The sequence below is a fragment of the Colletotrichum fructicola genome (genome assembly GCF_000319635.2).
Source record: "Colletotrichum fructicola Nara gc5 chromosome Unknown KSG_Nara_v1_contig05, whole genome shotgun sequence".
NCBI classification, from domain to species: Eukaryota; Fungi; Ascomycota; class Sordariomycetes; order Glomerellales; family Glomerellaceae; genus Colletotrichum; species Colletotrichum fructicola.
The window spans coordinates 5325-22704 of record NW_027094055.1 but is presented as its reverse complement, the minus strand read 5'-3'; the positions used below and the strand labels follow the sequence as shown (position 1 = coordinate 22704).

At 50.4% G+C, this 17380-nt stretch overlaps 4 protein-coding genes across 4 annotated transcripts; 2 read left to right on the top strand and 2 right to left on the bottom strand.

Annotated features, from left to right (window-relative positions):
• Positions 1-998: 998 nt before the first annotated feature.
• On the top strand, positions 999-3745 carry OPT8 (Oligopeptide transporter 8; the record flags this gene model as incomplete). The annotated part of the gene is made up of 7 exons (XM_032027821.1): positions 999-1352; positions 1423-2100; positions 2156-2437; positions 2499-2762; positions 2811-2988; positions 3041-3330; positions 3407-3745. 7 exons carry the CDS (start codon positions 999-1001, stop codon positions 3743-3745), a joined length of 2385 nt encoding a protein of 794 aa, XP_031875836.1.
• A 454-nt stretch (positions 3746-4199) lies between these two features.
• CGGC5_v008663 (uncharacterized protein) lies at positions 4200-6006 on the bottom strand (the record flags this gene model as incomplete). The annotated part of the gene is made up of 4 exons (XM_032027820.1): positions 4200-4284; positions 4336-5501; positions 5554-5617; positions 5681-6006. The coding sequence occupies 4 exons, from the start codon at positions 6004-6006 to the stop codon at positions 4200-4202; spliced, it is 1641 nt and encodes a 546-aa protein (XP_031875830.1).
• Positions 6007-7194: 1188 nt separating this feature from the next.
• Positions 7195-7905, bottom strand: CGGC5_v008662 (Uncharacterized protein; the record flags this gene model as incomplete). Its single annotated transcript, XM_032027818.1, has 1 exon — positions 7195-7905. The coding sequence occupies one exon, from the start codon at positions 7903-7905 to the stop codon at positions 7195-7197; it is 711 nt and encodes a 236-aa protein (XP_031875827.1).
• Positions 7906-8389: 484 nt separating this feature from the next.
• Positions 8390-12185, top strand: CGGC5_v008661 (uncharacterized protein; the record flags this gene model as incomplete). Its single annotated transcript, XM_066152048.1, has 5 exons — positions 8390-8411; positions 8570-8594; positions 8649-8733; positions 9037-11692; positions 11749-12185. The coding sequence occupies 5 exons, from the start codon at positions 8390-8392 to the stop codon at positions 12183-12185; spliced, it is 3225 nt and encodes a 1074-aa protein (XP_066008437.1).
• Between the last annotated feature and the right edge of the window lie 5195 nt (positions 12186-17380).

Below are 17380 nucleotides of genomic sequence, written 5' to 3'. Positions count from 1 at the left end.
CCCTCAAGTTCCGCCACTGGCGAGGAACTTTTGCCTATGATGTGCACGGGCAAGTCGACTGAAGGGATTGCTAAAGGAACAAGAAATGATGTAAAAGTCGAAAAAAATCTTCCCAGAAGACATGCGGACCGCTGACGACTGAGCACGTCAGGTGTAGGATGCTGTTGCGACTCGTCCAGATTAAGGATCCACCCCCACACTAATCGACAAGGAGACGAAAAGTTCCTCGTCCCCAACTCGTGATTGGCACGTCACGAATCCGAGGCTCGCTAAGTCGGCCAGCACACTGAAAAGCTTCGACTGGTGGTCTCGACACTTCCTTGGCGACGCTTCTGCACAACCTTCCCGGCTGGGCGTTTGCTTGTATGTGCCACCATGTAACTTACCCTGGAATTGCCGCCGAATATGATTCGAGCATTGTGGGAACAGCTTCGCATCGCCACTTGCTGGGGCAGAGGGAAATCAACGACCAACAAGAACAGCCTGCATCAGGAAACTCCTTATCACGTCAGTACGCGTAGACATTCACCTTCCTAATTGCGTGTAGCTTCGTGTGTCTATGAAGTGACATTTCAATTTACCGGGCCATTGGGTTTGCATGAGGATCCCTGTCGGAACTCGGACGCCCCTGTCCAACGCAACGTGTCGCCGACAATTCTGGGCGGACCTCCCAAGACATCCAATGGCACAACACCCCCCTCCCATTGCACCATCTGTCGCCGCCCAGCTCGACGAGTTATCGCACCAGACGTCTGTACCTTGTCAAGACAAAGGTTCCAGAACGACAGGTTCCGTATCATCTCTGTACATGTAGTCTGTGAAACCACCAGCAAGGGGTTCAAAGCCTTTATAGACTCGACCGTCGCCGATGCGACTAGAGAATCATCTTGGTCTCACAACTCTCCTGAACATCAGACGGTTACATTCGCTCCCCCAGATAGCGGGGTTTTCAAATTCTTTTCGAGCCTCAGTCCCTCGGAGGATTCGGCGCAGCAGCCATGCCAGCGCCAGACCCAATTGGTGACACCATCGTCGCCGGTGCTCTCAACCCTGTTGAAGGGAAGATTGTCTCCGTGCCAAACCACGCGGCCATCAACGAGAAGGCCAGCTTTGATGATACTGCTGCTGGTAAAGAGTTGGAAGCGGAAATTCAAGCTGTGGCCCCCCAATCGGAGAGTGGTAGTCATGAAAAGGACAATGGCAGCGAAGAAGTTATCATCAGAACTGGAGCAGATGCTGCTCAGCACCTGTTGCCTCTCCGGGATGACTTTCAACCCTCTTTGACATTTCGCAGCATCTTCCTGGCCACTTGCTTGTCGGCCTTTCAAGCTGTCATGAGTCAGATCTACACGGTATGTCTAGTCGTGCAATATCCTCTGAAGACGGTGGACGAAACGTATTGACAGTGCTACTTCGTTCCAGTTCAAACCCACCCAGGTCACCATCTCGGGAACCTTCATCGTTCTCATTGCCTATTTCATGGGCAAAGCATGGGCCAACTTTCTCCCCCGAGGCGATAAGCTCGAAGCTCGGTGGAGGGAGAAGGGTGGGGAGGGAACGCCTCCTCGCTGGATTCGGACCGTCTCATTCTTGAACCATGGCCCTTGGAACTTGAAGGAACATGCCATTTGCGCCATTACTGCAACATCTGCGTCCAACGCTGCTGCTAGCATCACCGTGTTCGCTGCTCAGGACCTCTTCTACGACCTTCCTCTCAGCCCTGCGACCGTCGTGTTGAGCGTCATTTCCATCGGACTCTTTGGCTACGGAATCTGCGGCATCATGCGACCTATTGCTGTATGGCATGTTGATGCGGTGTACTGGAGCACTTTACCTACGGTAAAGACCCTTCAAGGACTCCATTGGCAAGACTTGAAGAATTCAAAACCGTTGAGGTGGTTCTGGTACAGTTTTGCAGGCATGTTTGCATATGAGTTCTTGCCTGCGTATATCTGGCCCTGGCTCAACTCGGTCTCAATTCCCTGCCTTGCCGCGATGCACGCAACTGGTGCCAAAGCTGCTACTTTGACAAACCTGTTCGGCGGTTCTATCAATAATGAAGGACTTGGCCTTTTCAGTCTATCCTTCGACTGGCAATACGTAAGAGAAGACTTTCCCTGTGCTATAACATATTCATATCTCTAACTGGGTCCAGATCACCTCTTTCAATACCTCCCTTCCTCTGGCGCTGCAGGCGCATGCGGCTCTCGGATATTTCGTGTGCTTTATTGTGATGCTGGGTATCTACTACTCCAACGCCTGGGATGCGAAGTCCCAGCCATTCATGTCTACTCGTCTCAGGTCTGAAGATGGATCGACATACCCAATCGCGAAGGTTTTCACTGGTGGAGTGCTCAACAAGGAGGCGTTGGCGACTTACGGCATTCCAAGGCTCACAGGTAGCTTTGCGTACGCAATGTTCATGGCAAATGCTGCTGTAAGTCATAATGTTGACTGGGAAAGTTCGAGCCATCTAGAAGGATGCTAATAACTAGTAGATTGGGGCTCTCATTGCTCACTGCTTTCTGTTCTGGGCCGGAGATGTCGTTAATGCTTATAAGAGCGCCCGAAGCGGACGGTACGACGACAGGCATCATGCGCACATGGCAAAGCACTACAAAGAGACCCCGTGGTGGTGGTATGTGGTGGTTCTTGTTCTCAGTTTCATCCTCGGTATAGTTGTGGTGACAACTCAGAATATCACCCTTCCGGCATGGGCATACATTGTGGCGTTGCTGCTGGGCATCTTTATTGCTCCTCTGGTATGTTGCACTCAAATTGTGGCAGTCATGTTGCTGACAAGTGCTTAGAGTACCATTCTCTACTCTCGGTATGGTAATGGCATTGCGACCAACAACCTCTCAAAGATGCTTGCTGGACTTTTACTGCCTGAACGTCCCATCGGAAACATGTATTTCGCGGCTTGGTCGCACAACGTGATTTCTAATGCCGTCACTCTGTCGAATGACTTGAAGATGGGCGAATATCGTGAGTCGCAACAATACTTATGTGTGGACAGTGTCACTGATGTTTCCCACAGTTAAAATTCCTCCCCGCGTTATGTTCTTGACCCAAGTGTATGGAACTATACTGGGCGGATTTATCAACTACGCTGTCATGATTTCAATTGTGAACGGTAACCGGGAGTTGCTTGTCGACAGCGACGGTAATAACGCTTGGAGCGGTGCGACTATGCAGTCATACAACACCAACGCAACCTCCTGGGCGCTAGCGCATTACCTGTACAAGATAGGTGGCAAGTACGAAATGGTGCCCATCGGCTTGGGAATCGGTTTTGGCATTGTTGCCGTTCATAGGCTCGTTGTACACGTGAGTAATGCCAGAAGACACCGAGATATCGGCACCCATGTCACAGACAGTACTGACGAGCTTACCTACGCACCAGTTCGTCCCCAAAATCCGTGGATTCTCGCTGTCTGAGATCAACTTTCCCCAGTTCATCCAGTATGCCGGATTCATTCCGTATAATCAGTCGCAGACTTGCGTCATCTTCAGTCAAATCATCGCTGGCTTTTTCACGCAGTTCTATCTCAGGAACTATCGCCCGCGAATTTTCAGAGACTACTCGTATCTCGTGACTGGCGCAATGGACGGCGCTAGCCTTACTGTTCTGTTCATTCTGTCATTTGCTGTATTTGGGGCGGGAGGCTCTTCAAAGCCTTTCCCAACGTGGTGGGGCAACAATGCGGATGGTTACTACGATCTTTGCCCGTCATCGGAATAAGTATGCATCTCTTGGACACGCATCGGTACCTACTAGGCAAAGATGGTCAAGGCTATGGGGACTTTTGTTCCATACATCGCCCATCTCTGTCTAATAGGCTCCTGCTGTGTGGCCAAGATATAACATGTCAGTTGGGCCTGTAAATACGTGACTATAAACATAAATCCCCATCAGCCCCGAGGCTTTCTATGGTAGGGTAGCCCTTGCTATCTATCACTGGAAGCATGGCTTAGCAATATGACGCCGCGTAACCCTTATAACGACACTGATGGATAAGTTAATGTGCACATACGACACTTCAATATGAAAATTCATGACACAACTCTAAAAGTCGAAAGGACCTGACTTGTCTGATGCCTTGATCCTGAAACAGGGCCTCCTAGCCCAGTGTATCCGCTGGTCAATTTCAAATACGTCTATGTACAGTGTGCCAGCTCTGTAATTATGTATCAAACTACGGATTGATGTTGAATGTGATGGAAGGAGTTGCAGAAGCATTCGGAGGCATTGCGTAGGTAATGTTCCAGAACTCAAAGCCACTGTGCTTGGTCAGATGATGCTTTCAAAATGGGAGACCCTTGTTTACTTACTGGATGATGGAGCACGTACCGCCCACGAGCCCACAGAAACTGATGTCAGGATCTGGGAGAACTGATCCAGTGGTGGTAATATTAATACCGTCCAAATCCCCAAATCCTTGAACATCACGTTTGCCGCCAATGGGGTTGGAGCTGGCAATGAACGTAAAGATGCTTGAAGCATTGCCGCGTGGGTAAGCCAATGTCAACTGCCCTGGACCAACCTCCACTTCCATCGCTTGTTCAGTCCCATGAAGGACTACGTATCCGATGCTGCCGTCATTTCGTGCCCATTGAATTGCAGCAGGTGACCACTGCAAAGAGTCTTGTCGGGGACCACCAAGAGTATCCTCATCGTATGACTCAGCGCCAATGGTGACATTGTCAGAAAGCCATGCTGTAACGTTCCGAGGCGTCAAGTCGTGAGGAGGGGAAATTGCCGTGGTCTCGTACATATGCTCTCCAGGAAACGACACGAGTTTTTGAATGACGGACTTTGGCACGAGTGCGTCGTGATATGGAGCCAGAACAGAGATGAGCGGCGCGTACTCGAAATCGTCAGCATGGGCCATGCTCCAGGTCTGATCAATACCAGGCGCTTGGGATTTGCCGACGAGGGACCAGATATATATGTTGAGGATGGCGACGTATTGATTCATATCAAACCCGTAGGTTCTATCCCATGGGCCCGCGATGTTGCGAAGGTTAGCGTTGTACATGTTTCCGATTGTTTCCCACACTGCCTCAATCATGCGTGCCCCGTTCTGGCCCATGAGAGACGATTCGGGCATGTACTTGGTCCACATTGTTAGCGCGTAGAGGCTGACCCCTGCGTATGTTGGACTATTGAACTCAGAAAGCGTGTCGTTGCGGTCAAAAAGGTCCAAAATTTCTCGAGCGTACAGTTCTCCAGCTGCGGTCATGTTAGAGTCGTTGAGCATACGGCCGGTCCATCCAGTAGCGACAGCCCTCATAAGAGCTGGGTTGCTGTAAGATGGATACAAGACATCATCATCCACGCCCCCGACGCGATAACTATCGCCAACAGTATTGTTCCGCATGCTCTCGAGGATGAGCATCTGAATATCTTCGGAAATCAGGTGCCTGAACTCCTCATAAATGACGATGAGGTTACTGCCGATGAACCCTCGCCAATTTGGGTCCCAGGAGTTGAAGATCTGGTATAAAGTCAACAGACGAAGAGATGTTGCTTCGAAAAAGTAGACATACGTTCTTAGGGTATGCTGGGGATCCCACAGTTGGTTCCTCGGGATATACAGTGTAGTCTCCATACCTAGACAGCAAGGAGCAATGAGCAAGTCTCAGAATACAGAAAGGAGCACGCCGCCACTCTTACCATTGTTCTTGTGGTACTTTCTTCTGGTCCGCGATGACGTTTTTAATGATCTTGACGGCCTGTTCCACGTCGTCTCCCTCATTGCGCTGAAGAAGGCCTGTTGCGTACCAGACGGAGGAGCGGGTTTCATGCTTGCCCGCGGCAAGCGGGAAGTAGAAGAAGTAAAGATAACCAGCAGCAGGATCATAAATCTTGTCCAGAAAGTTCATCGACTCTTCAAACAGGTCCTGAGTGTGATCCGATAGCTTGACTGCAGCTGCTAGCTTCACAGCAGTAAACCAGGCCACCAGACCAAACGAAAGAAGACTCTTCAATGTGGTATTCATGGTGGGTTGTCGTTTGCGTTACCTCCGTAAAATGAGTTTGAACGTGTGAACGCTGCACCTCGAGACGGAGCAGAAAGCCAGCTTTTACATCAAGTAGTACTTGTCACGATAAGTAGCCTATGAACTATCAGACTTATTGACTATAGCCCCGATAAGTTCTTTGTTTAGAAGCCACCAGCCGAAGACCGGTGCCAGCTCTGGATCAGCATGATCACGTCCCGGGGATGGCCGGTTTACAGGAAATCTCCCCGCGCGCAATTTGACTCCATTGGTAACTATGCAGATCCGGTATCATTGTTAGGTAGCAGTGCGGGGAGTCAGGTGATGATAGATGCAGAATTGCCGAGCGAGGCTGCATTGTATGATCGCCGACGTCCGATAAGAAGAGTGTGGGGATGCCGATCAGCCGTGCCCCGCCCGCGGTTCCTACGGCAAACCCGGCGAAAGCACGAATGTCGACGATTGTCCTCCGACCGGACCGGACCCGGTTTTTACCGGTCTTCACTGTGGCCTTTGCCGAGAGAGAAGACTCTAAAAAGGAAAAGAAAACACTGCCCATAATACACTGTAGGCAAAGAAGAAGTATGTCTCTTGTCTCAGAGTCCCGCAACGGGTGGAGGCAAAACTTAACCCCCAAAGCGAATGATCTGCTCCATCTTTCTCCTAGATAGTGAGAAGTCAATTAAGCCACGTTGAAGTGCATATATGAGGGTCAAACCTGTAAACAACTCTTTCTCTCACAGGAACTCTATAATAGTCGTACTTTGAGATTTAGTCTGCTCAACCCAGGATCGAGAGTCGCCGATGGCGGGACCCTCAGACTTGTTCTCAATAATCTCCAGCCAGCCGAACCTCGGACCGAAACAAGAGGTGTTAGAGGTCCCAACCATTGCTGTGAGATGACAGGTTTGAACCCCTTGGCCTTAAAAGTGAACACCACCATGATATACTATACAAGCTGGTGAAGTAGACAATCAGTGAGCTCGGGTTGTTACAAACCACCTGAGAGGTGTTTGGCCAATTCTGAGAAGAATTATGTACGTGTTACTCGGTTCATGTTTTAATGCTTCTTCTGTATCTATAGTCCACAATCCCGATGTCAGGAGTTTGCCCACCGCATGAGAGAGGCGGCAACAGGATCGGACGGAAAATCAACTAAGCCATGAGTTCTTCTCAGCGTTTCCAGAGTTACGCGTCAATGGTTTGCGCTTTGACCCGTTCCGCATCCTTCGGCGGGAGCTCAGCAAGTAAATCCTTGAGCTTCTCGCACGCGGCATAGATCTTCGGAGCCATAGCCTGCATCGGGTCCTGGTCTGTCGCCGAGTCACCATCGGTACTGGCAGTTGCTAACATGGCCCCGACCCAGTCTAGACGAGCCTGGCAAAGCCACTTTACGGTTTCGGGCTGCGCGTGCCACCGCATGGTGTTCTCGAAATTCAGGCATGTCATGACCAACCAGTCGAAATCCTGATCCGGATGCGGAATTGGACGGCGGAGCCTGTTCTTCATCTCATCGTCACTGTAAGCCGCCTCGACATGGGCGATGAAGGCTGCGCTGAAGACCTGCTGGCAGGCACGGACAGCCTGCAATTTGATCAGATTTCCATTGAAGACGGGGATTGCCTCGCGCTTCTGCAGTCCATCCGCCGTGCAGTCGACAAAGAGGGTTTCGGGCTGCGGCTGGTAGCTGCTCCCGTTGTCGAACTTGACCTCATCAAGCCCAATGCTGATGACCCGGCCCTGGCGGACAATGTTCGTGATCTTCTTGAGCTGCTCGAACTCGGCCACGGACACGCTGGCACAGCGAAACATGGTCGGCCAGACGTCGTCGTTGATGCGCATAAGATGCTGCGCTCCTTCCAGCCGCTTCAACAGATCGTTGACAGAGGTGGCCGCCATGATGGCCTTGATCTGCGTGGGAATAACACTAAGGCTCTTCGCAGCAAACTCTGGGCCTCTTACTCAGTTATTCCATGCCGGAACGCGTCGAGATACGGCCATCCGTGTACAGCCATTGGCCCGACCCGTCCGGAGCCCCACCCGCCACCCCCTGCCCGACTTGGAAATCTCGACACGTTCCCTAGGGTCTCTGATTGGCTGGCATTGACTTGAGTGTCTCCACCATCAATTGAAATCTCGACGCGTTCCAAAATGAAACCCTAACCCTAACCCTAACCCTAACATCACGTCCACGATGAACTGATGTCGGGTTCATCAAGACGGCCAGCCAAATTAAAGTGGGTCCGCAAAGGCATAGGGTAGGGTTCATTGAAAATAGGGTAGTAGAGTTCATAGTGATTTTCAGCCCCAAAATAAACGAAAGTAGGATGCATCAAAAGCCATAATGTAGATCCAGTCAGAGGTATATTTTCAAAGGTACTCGATGCATGTAAAAGGAGGAACAGGTCGGTTTCGTATGAGGAGGAAATTGGGATGTTGTTGGTGATTGGGCGCGCACGGACCCATCGAGTTGGGAAGAGCGCGCCATCCAGCGAATCAGATAACACACCACCCAGCAGGAGAAGATGATTCAAGGGGGCAGGATGCAGAGACAGGTTAGAAGTAAATAGTTTCAGGAGGCAGGTAATGTTAGTATTTAGCATAGGAGGAAGCCATTTAACAAGCCATTAACAGCAGAATAGATTCATCATTATTCATCCCCCAGCACAAGTCATTGGGATGGAGCCGTTCGTCCATAATCCCCAGTATGCCGTTGTGATTTGTAGGGTATGCCAGTTTGCCGTGGTTGCCGATGAAGTATTGTCACATTTGAGGATACATCACCGAGAGATTCCCGTCGCCAGCAGATCCCATATCGCAGAGGCCATCCGCAGTATCCCAAGGATTGTCCGCACCCAAGCCGATTTAGCCACATTACAGTATCCAGACCCAAGCACGCCACCCATCCCACACATTGCGGCACTGAAGGCGGACGGCATACGATGCGCAGAGTGTCCGTATATGTGCCGGCGGCCACAAGTCATCCAAAGGCATTGCCGGGCCGAGCACGGATGGCACAATGATTGGCAGAAGGGGGGCAATGTGCGTAAGAGGGCCACGGTAGCAAGGGATTTACCGTGGACGACGGAGGTGCCGTGCCAGCGGTTTTTCCCATCGCGCGCCGGGAGCCGGTGGTTCGAGGTCGGGCGGGGGTTAGGGGTAGCCGTTCGAAGCGAGCCATCGGAGCCGGGGACGGACGACACGGCGTGGTTTGTCGCGTTGCATGAGAACCAAGAGAAGCGGTTCGAGGCCGACGCGCGCGAGGAGGTTAGTATAGTAGACGAAAGGTTGGAGCCGAACGGGTGGTTATACCGCGTCGGGTGGACGAGGGATTTGGAAGGGTTGAACAGGACGCAGTTGCAGGAGGCCACGCAACCGATCGAGGACGGCGAGGAGACGTTACGAAATATGTGGGCCGTGTTCAACAGCGTCGCCGACAAGGCACGCGCAACAGCAGCACCGCACAAGGTCGGGCACGACGCGTTGTTCGAGGCGGAGCGGAAGGAGATCGGCCAGAAGCCGGTGCGGCCGTTCGATAACCGCATGGAGGACGACACGTGGCAGCGGTACAAGGAGGTTTGGCGTAAGATGGTGAGCATATGGTTCCGCATGGACGAGTGGCCGGAGCGCGAGCGGCCGCCGTACCGGTTCACCATGCGGCAGGGGTCGTTGTGGGATGCGTTCACCAGCCGTGTCGAGGCGGACGTCGGCAGCAGGCAGGCCGCGCAGGCGGAGGAGGTCGAGGAGGTTGAGAGGATGTGTTTGGACGCCATCATCGCCATCATCGTGGACCCGTACAAGCAGAGCCAGAAGGAGAGCGCGATGATCGGCGCGTTGGCGGTGTTGGGCATCCGCGAGGACGGCGGGTGGCACCAGGCGACGGAGTACACGACGAATTATTCAGCCGTGATCAAGGTGGCCAAGATGTTCGTCGTGTACCAGGCGTGGTTGGAGCGGCAGGACGAGGTGGCGGAGTTGACGGCGACCAAAGGGGCCGAGGCGGCGTACGAGGAGGCCAGCAGCGTGTTCCATTTGGTGCGCGACAAGGTGCGGCGGTTCATGACGCGGATGCCCGGGCGGCCGGACGACGAGCCCCGGGTGATGAATTGGATTTACGACGCGCGCACGTACGGGATGCAGATCCGGTTCAACACGGTGGCGCCGGGGATGGTGGATTGGAGCGGCGACCGGATATCGTTCCGACGGGTGCGGGTGCGGGTGTGCGAGTTGGCCGAGATGTTCCACGGGGTAGCGCAGGAGGCGCGGTCGTTGTTGGCGCAGTTGGCGGTGGTGGACGGGGATGGGGATAGGGATAATGAGCACGGCGATGAGCATGGCGATGGGTATGGAGGCCGATCAGCGTTGGCAGCAGCGTTGCCCGCCATCAGGTGGGAGAGCATGCACGACGACCACAGCCAGGACCGGCCGGGGTATTCGTTTTTACACGACGACCGCAACGAGGCGTGGGTGGGCAAGGGGAAGAGGTGGATCGCACGGCGCATCGCAGAGTCGGAGGCACGGCGGCGGGCGTGGTTAGACCCGACGCGAGGGACGGCGGCGGCGGCGGCGGCAGTGGCAGCAGCAGGAGAGGCGGAGGAGGGCACGTCCAACCGCAGCCATAGTCAACACCCGTACCGCGAGAGGACGGAGGAGGCCACGTCCAACCGCAGCAATAGTCACCACCCATACCGCGAGAGGACGGTGCAGGCATACAGACAAGCGTTGGAATCGTTCCGGGAGCGGTTGTGGATGTTGATGCACATGGTGGCAGGGCAGCCGGCGCGGGCGCCCGAGTTAGCAGGCATCAGACACAGCAACACGGCCAACGGCGGGGTCAGGAACGTGTTTGCACACGACGGCATGATTTGTTTCGTCACGTCGTATCATAAGAATTACCGCCAGACGGGGACAGCCAAGGTGATACACCGGTATCTGCCACGCGAGGTCGGCGAGTTGTTGGTGTGGTATTTATGGTTGGTGTTGCCGTTTTGGCAGCAGGTAGGAGGCATCATCCATCAGACGGACCGGAAGAGCGCATTTTTATGGGCGGACGACGTGGTTGTAAGGGGCAGGGCGGCGGGCGAGGCGAGCCGTGATAACACCAGGGGCGACGAGCGCCGCAATAACACCAAGGACAACGACGCCCGTGACAACACCGAGGACGACGACGCCCGTGACAACACCATCACAGACGAGAGCGCCAACGCCACCCCCGGCCGGGCGCCGTGGACGGACGAACGGTTGTGGACGTCAGACAAGGCAAGGCGGATCATGCAGCAGCACAGCGAGCGGTTGGTCGGCAGCAAGATCAACATCAGCGGGTGGCGGCACATGGCCGTCGCCATCGCCAACCGGTATTTGAACGAGGCGTTCGGACGGGCAGACGACAAAAACAACGACAACAACGACAACGACGACGACGACGTGGGGGTCGAGGACAGCGCATTGGATTTGCAGGCAGGGCACGGCACGCACGTGGCGGGGATGATATACGGGCGGTTGTACCAGGAGGCACCGTTCGGCACGGCGGCGTTGCGGGACAGGTTCCGGGCCGTCAGCCGGCAGTGGCACCGGTTGTTGGGGTTCGGGGCGGAGGACCGGGGCGGCGGGGCACCGACCAAGCGGCGGCGGACGGCGACGACGGCGGCGGACGAGGAGTTCGAGGGGCAGCGGCGGCGGCGGTTACGTATTGCGGGATACGCCGGAGAGAGAGCGACGGGCACACGTTGGACGATTGCCCAGGCCGCGGGGAGCAGGCGTGGGGGTGGACGGCGCAGTACAGGAGGCAGATGGAGGAGGCCATGTTCGACGGACGGAGGATGGAGAATTTCAGCAGTTGTTTCCATTGCGGATTGCCGCAGGGTTGGTGTCAGCGATGGGAGCCGTTGGGCGAGGACGGCGGGCGGTTCAGGGAGGTCGAGGGCGGTTCATGCCAGTACCAAGGGATGATGGTTGCGATGTTCGCCGTCGCAACGATCGGTGTGGGGTCGAGGGTGTACGAGGAGACGGTGAGGGCGATGCGCAGGGCGGACGGGTTAGAGGAGTGGGCATCGAGCGAGGAGGAGGTATATAAGTGGTTAGGGCAGATGATCCAATGGGGAGGGGTGCAGTCAAGCAAGTTGTGCCGGTTGACGAGTCAGTTGTGGCAGAGGGCAGTGGAGGGCGTAGCAGAGGGGTGATCAGGCAGGGCAAGGCGGGGCGAGTAAGGGTAGTATATAAGAGTATTGTAGTTAGACAGTAAGGGGTAGAGAAGTAGAGCAGGGAAGCAGAATAGCAAACGGAGTATCAAACGTTTTCACACAGGATAAGTTCGCATAACAAGTGAGGGCAGAAAGAAGACAGCAAAGAGTGACGGAGGGGACATAGGGTTAGTAAGGGGAAGGAAGAGGATAATCAGAGGAGCAGGGTTAGTAAAGGTGAGGAAGGGAAGAATACGAAGGGCGGGATAGAAATATAAAAGGGATGTAGAATAGAAAGTCACGAGGAGCGGAGGAGCAGGGGAAGGATTCAAACATAGTATAGCAAAGAGGCAGTGTTAGATATTTCAGGGGCCAGTATCAGAAATAGATAGTAAGTTGAAAAGAAGATAGAGGACAACAGAGGACGATAGGGATCGATGAAGGTCGATGGAGGTCGATGGAGGGCGATGAAGGAAGATTTCAGTCAATAAGGCAGAACGGGGATTCACAGAGAGGAGAGAGTGTGGATAAGGAAATTCAGAGTTAGTAAAGAGACGGGGGAATCAGTAAGGAAACGGAAATAAACACAGCAAGTTAGTAAAGAAGGAGGGAGATTTATTTATCAATAAGTAGATATATGAGGCGTAAGTAGATAGAGCAGGGTTAAAAGAAGGGAAAAAGGTCAGAGTCATAGACGAAGGAAAAGGTTAGGGATAGATGGAAGAAAAGGGTCAAGGACAGCGCAGAGATGTCAGTCAAAAGAGCGGAAAAATGTAGTGTACGTACGTAATAGGGCAATAAAGTGCACAGCCGGGTTCAAAGCATTTTCCAAAGGTTAAAAAGCATTCAGTTCGTCCACATCACAAAGAAGGAAGATGACACAGTATATATATACCAGATATATAGAGTATAAGAAAAAACAACAAAATGAAAAGGAGAAGAGAAAAGAAAGAGGAGAGAGACATAAAGGTAGAGGATAGGAGGTTGAGAGCAGATGCAGACGATATATCAAACAGAATGAGGGCAGAGGCATACCAATAAGAAGGAGCAAAGAGACAGAACATCCACACATATATAGAACGTAGTATAAGTAAGTTAAGGTAGGATAGATGGAGATAACCATCCAAGTCAGGGTTATACATTGAAGATCGTCAGATTGTATAGTTATATATACAATCACATAACGATAAGCGTATAAGCGCAAAAGCCAAGATAATCATAATCATCCGGGAAATACAACAGGGACATCAGTATAATGCCAAAAGAAGATTGAATATAACAGAGTAATAAGAGGAAATTTAGGTTAGGATATTATCAAAAGATGCACAGTTGTATACAAAATCATCAGTAAGGCGATATTGAAAAGGAAAAGAGCAACATCAGTTTATATATAATTTAACATAAGGTTCAGAAGAAGCAATACCAAGCCAGAGAGGACGTCAAAATAGAATAATAATAGTATAGTTCAAAGGTCGATTTTTGATGCGCATTTCAAGGTTATGATAGTTATTAAGAGAATGATAGGCAGGTTAGGGTTATATCAGAAAACACAGGCAGCAAAGAGAATATATAGTCCACATATGATGAAGGGTTCATGATACCACGACACACAGCATATAATAACAGTAGAAAGATAAGCAGAACAAAGTATAAGGCATTTCCACATCACAAGGTTTAATGTTACACAGGAGGTGAAGAAAGAAGATTGACGGGAGAGTTGAAAAGTCCAGAGGCAGGCAGAAGGAGAGAGTAGGAGGGAGAGCAAGAGGTCCAACAGAGCAAGAGAGACCAAGCAGGTAAAAAGGGTTAGGAGATACATATCAAGGTTACATAATACAGGACAGCCAGAATAGCGGTATAAGATTTTAGGGTTAGGGTGGAAGTACAGTTCACAATTTCCACAGTTGGATAATAAGCCAGGGTTAAATAAAAGGTAGAGTAATAGGGTGAAGCAGGTAAAAAGTTAAGAAAGAAGGAGTGAGATGATGGAGGTAGCAACAGAAGAAAGGAATTTCAACAGTGAATGAAGGGATAAAGACGACGCAGATAAGGGAGTCCACAGATGAAGACCATAATGACATAGGAGTAGCAGGGATAGCGAGGAGGGGGAAGAGAATTTGGGTTACGAAGGAAGGTTTCAGAGTAGCCAGTCAGAAGTGATTTTAGAACGGAGGAAATCAAGTGGAGAGAGGGAGGTTTTTAGGGTCATGAATAAACACAGAGCCGTTAAGACGAGGAGATGAGCAAGACAAAGAAGTTACATATAGCAGGTCACGTTATATATTGGGAAGTTTACGTTCAACATGGACGGAAGAGTTAAAGAAAGAGGAGAGAGAGAGAAGGGTAGGATTATCGCAAGAGGGGCAGGTAGAGACGGACAAAAGAAACAGGTCAAGGTCAGAGCAGGAGGAGGTAGTCAGGGATAGATAAGAGGAAAGGGTTAGGGATAGATTTTAGGGTTATTAAGAAACAGAAGGTCAGGGTTATGACGGTAGAGGGAGAGAGAAGGGGCAGATGAAAGAAAAAGGTTAGGAGCAGGGCAGAAGGGGATAATTAGAGGTAGATAAAAAAGAAGGTTAGGGATAGATGGAGGGAAAAGATTAGGGACAGATGAGAGAAAAGGTTAGGGACAGGCGAAAGAAGGTAGTTAGGGACAGAGCAGAGAGAGATATTCAGGGACAGATGGAAGCAAAAGGTTAGGGACAGATGAGAGAAAAGGTTAGGGACAGGCGAAAGAAGGTAGTTAGGGACAGATGAAAGGGCAAGTTAAGGCATTGAACAGCCCAACAAGGATATTAGGAGTAGAGGTTGAGGGATGAGATGGAAAAACAGGGCAGAGGGTCAAGGATAGAGTGGGAGGAGAAGAAGGGGAGGAGGAGGGAGAGAATGAAGGATATTTTTCGGGTCAGGGTCGCCAGGCAGAAGGAGTTTTGGGATGGAGGAAAGGATGTGGAGATGGAGAGGGTTAGTAGGGGAAAAGAAAAAAAAGCCAAAACAAAGAAACAGAAAAAACAGAAAAAACAAAAACCAAAAGGGTTCAGTTGCCAGGGTAGGTAAGACGGGGAAGTAAGTGAGAGGAATGATTCATTCAGCGGGTAAGGTAATTTATTCACAAGTCCAAGTCCAACATAAACAGGGGGGGGTTAGAGAAAGAGGGGAGGGGAGGTAGGGGTTATCGCAGGAGGAGCGAGTCGGGGATGGAGGAGAGACAAAGGTGGGGGTTTAGGGTTAGAGGAGATGGTCAGGAACAGACGAGGGAGACGGGTCGGGACAGAGGGTTGAAAAGGTTAGGGATAGGTGAGAGAAAAGGGTCAGGGTCAGATAAAAGAAAAAGGGAAGGGATAGATGAAGGAAAAAGGGTGGGGACAGGACAGAGGGGAATAGTAGGGAATAGATGGGAAGAAAAGGTCAAGGATAAGAGGCGAATTTGGAGGGTTCATTCAGATGAGAGTCGGTTTGGGTTAGTACAAGGGAAAGGGTAGGCAAAGAGTTCCAGTCAAATCAAAAGAGTTTAGGACAAGTGGAGTGAGGGGAATAATAGAGTTTAGGGTGAAGGCAGATATTAAGAGAGGAGAGGAAATTCAACGGTGAACAGAGGGATGAAGACAACAGAGGTTATGTAGAATGCGTCGGAAGATAACGGAGTTTAGGGATAAGACGATAATGATACAGGAGTAGTAGAGATAGCGATGAGGGGGAAGAGAATAAGGGATGATAAGGGAAGGTTTCAGAGTTACGGGTCAGAAGGAATTTTAGAAGAGAGGAAATAAGGTAGAGAGAGGTAGGGAGCAAAAAAGATCAATTCACAAAGAAGTTAATATGAGGAGGTGAGTGAGAGAGGCAAGTGATATAGCAGGTTAGGTTATTTATTCGTAAGTTCACGTTTGAATACAGACAGAAGAGTTAAGCAAAAGGGAGAAAGGGAAGGTTAGAGTTGTTATAGAAGGAGTAGGTAGAAATAGGTAAAAGAAAAGGGTTAAGGTTGGGGCAGGAGGAAGTAGGTCGGAATAGGTAAGAGGAAAAGGTTAGAGATAGACAAGGAAAATTAGAAACAAATGGTTAGGGTTAAAAAAGTAGAGGGATTGGGGAGGGGATAGAGAAAAGAAAAAGGTTAGGGATAGATAGGAAAGATTAGAAACAAAAGGTTGGGGTTATAAAAATAGAGGGGGGGAGCAGAAGGGTTAGGGTTATAATTGAATATGAAGAGGAGAGGGGTATAGGGAAGGGACAGATGGGGAAGAAAGGTTAGGGATAGGGCAGAGAGAAAGGATAGGGATTCATAAGAAAGATGAGAGCCAAAAGGTTAGGGTTTTTTTGGGGTTAAGGGTGAGAGCAGAAGGAAACAGTCACAATTCAATATAAAGAGGACAGGAGAGGAGATAAATAGGGGGGAACGGTTAGGGATAGATAGGAGGAAAAGGGTAGAGATGGAGCGGAGGGAACGGTGAGAATGAAATGGAAAGAAAACGTTACAGATGGAAGAGAAGTATTTAGCGTTAATCCAGATAGAGGTCGTCAGGAACAGATAAGAGGAGAGGTCAGGGATAGACGAGAAAGATTGGAAACAAAAGGTTAGGGTTATAAGCGTAGAGGGAGAGAGCAGGAGGAAAGAGTTATAATTAAATATAAAGAGAAGAGGGATTCGGGATAGGTAGAGGGAAAAGGTTTAGGGTTAGATAGAAAAAAGAAAAAGGAAAAGGTTAAGATAGAGCAGAGGAAATAGTGATAATTAAATATAAAGAAAATATTAGTTAGGGTTAGATAGAAAAAAGAAAAAAGAAAAAGGTTAAAATAGAGCAGAGGAAATAGCAGTGATCAAGTACGAAGGAAATGGTAAAGATAGAACAGAAGTATTTAGCGTTCATTCAGAGAAAGGTGATTCATAATAAATATAAGGGAAAGAGTAAGGAAGAGATTCAGTCAAAGGAGCATGAGGAGAAGGGCAAAAGTTCAAAACAAACAAAGCAATAGAAAATAGAAATAGCAGTCAAATGGAAGAGGAAAAGAAAGAAACAAAAGCAGAACGAAAACAGGTTAACAGGTAGAAGAGTTAAGAGGAGGAAGGAAGGAAGCAAAATAATAAACAAAGAAGGAGGCAAAGTGATTACATGATAAGTTCACGTCAAATATGGACAGAAGAGTTAGAGAAAAAGTAGAGATAAGACAAAGGTTCAAGAAAGATAAAAGCAAAGGGT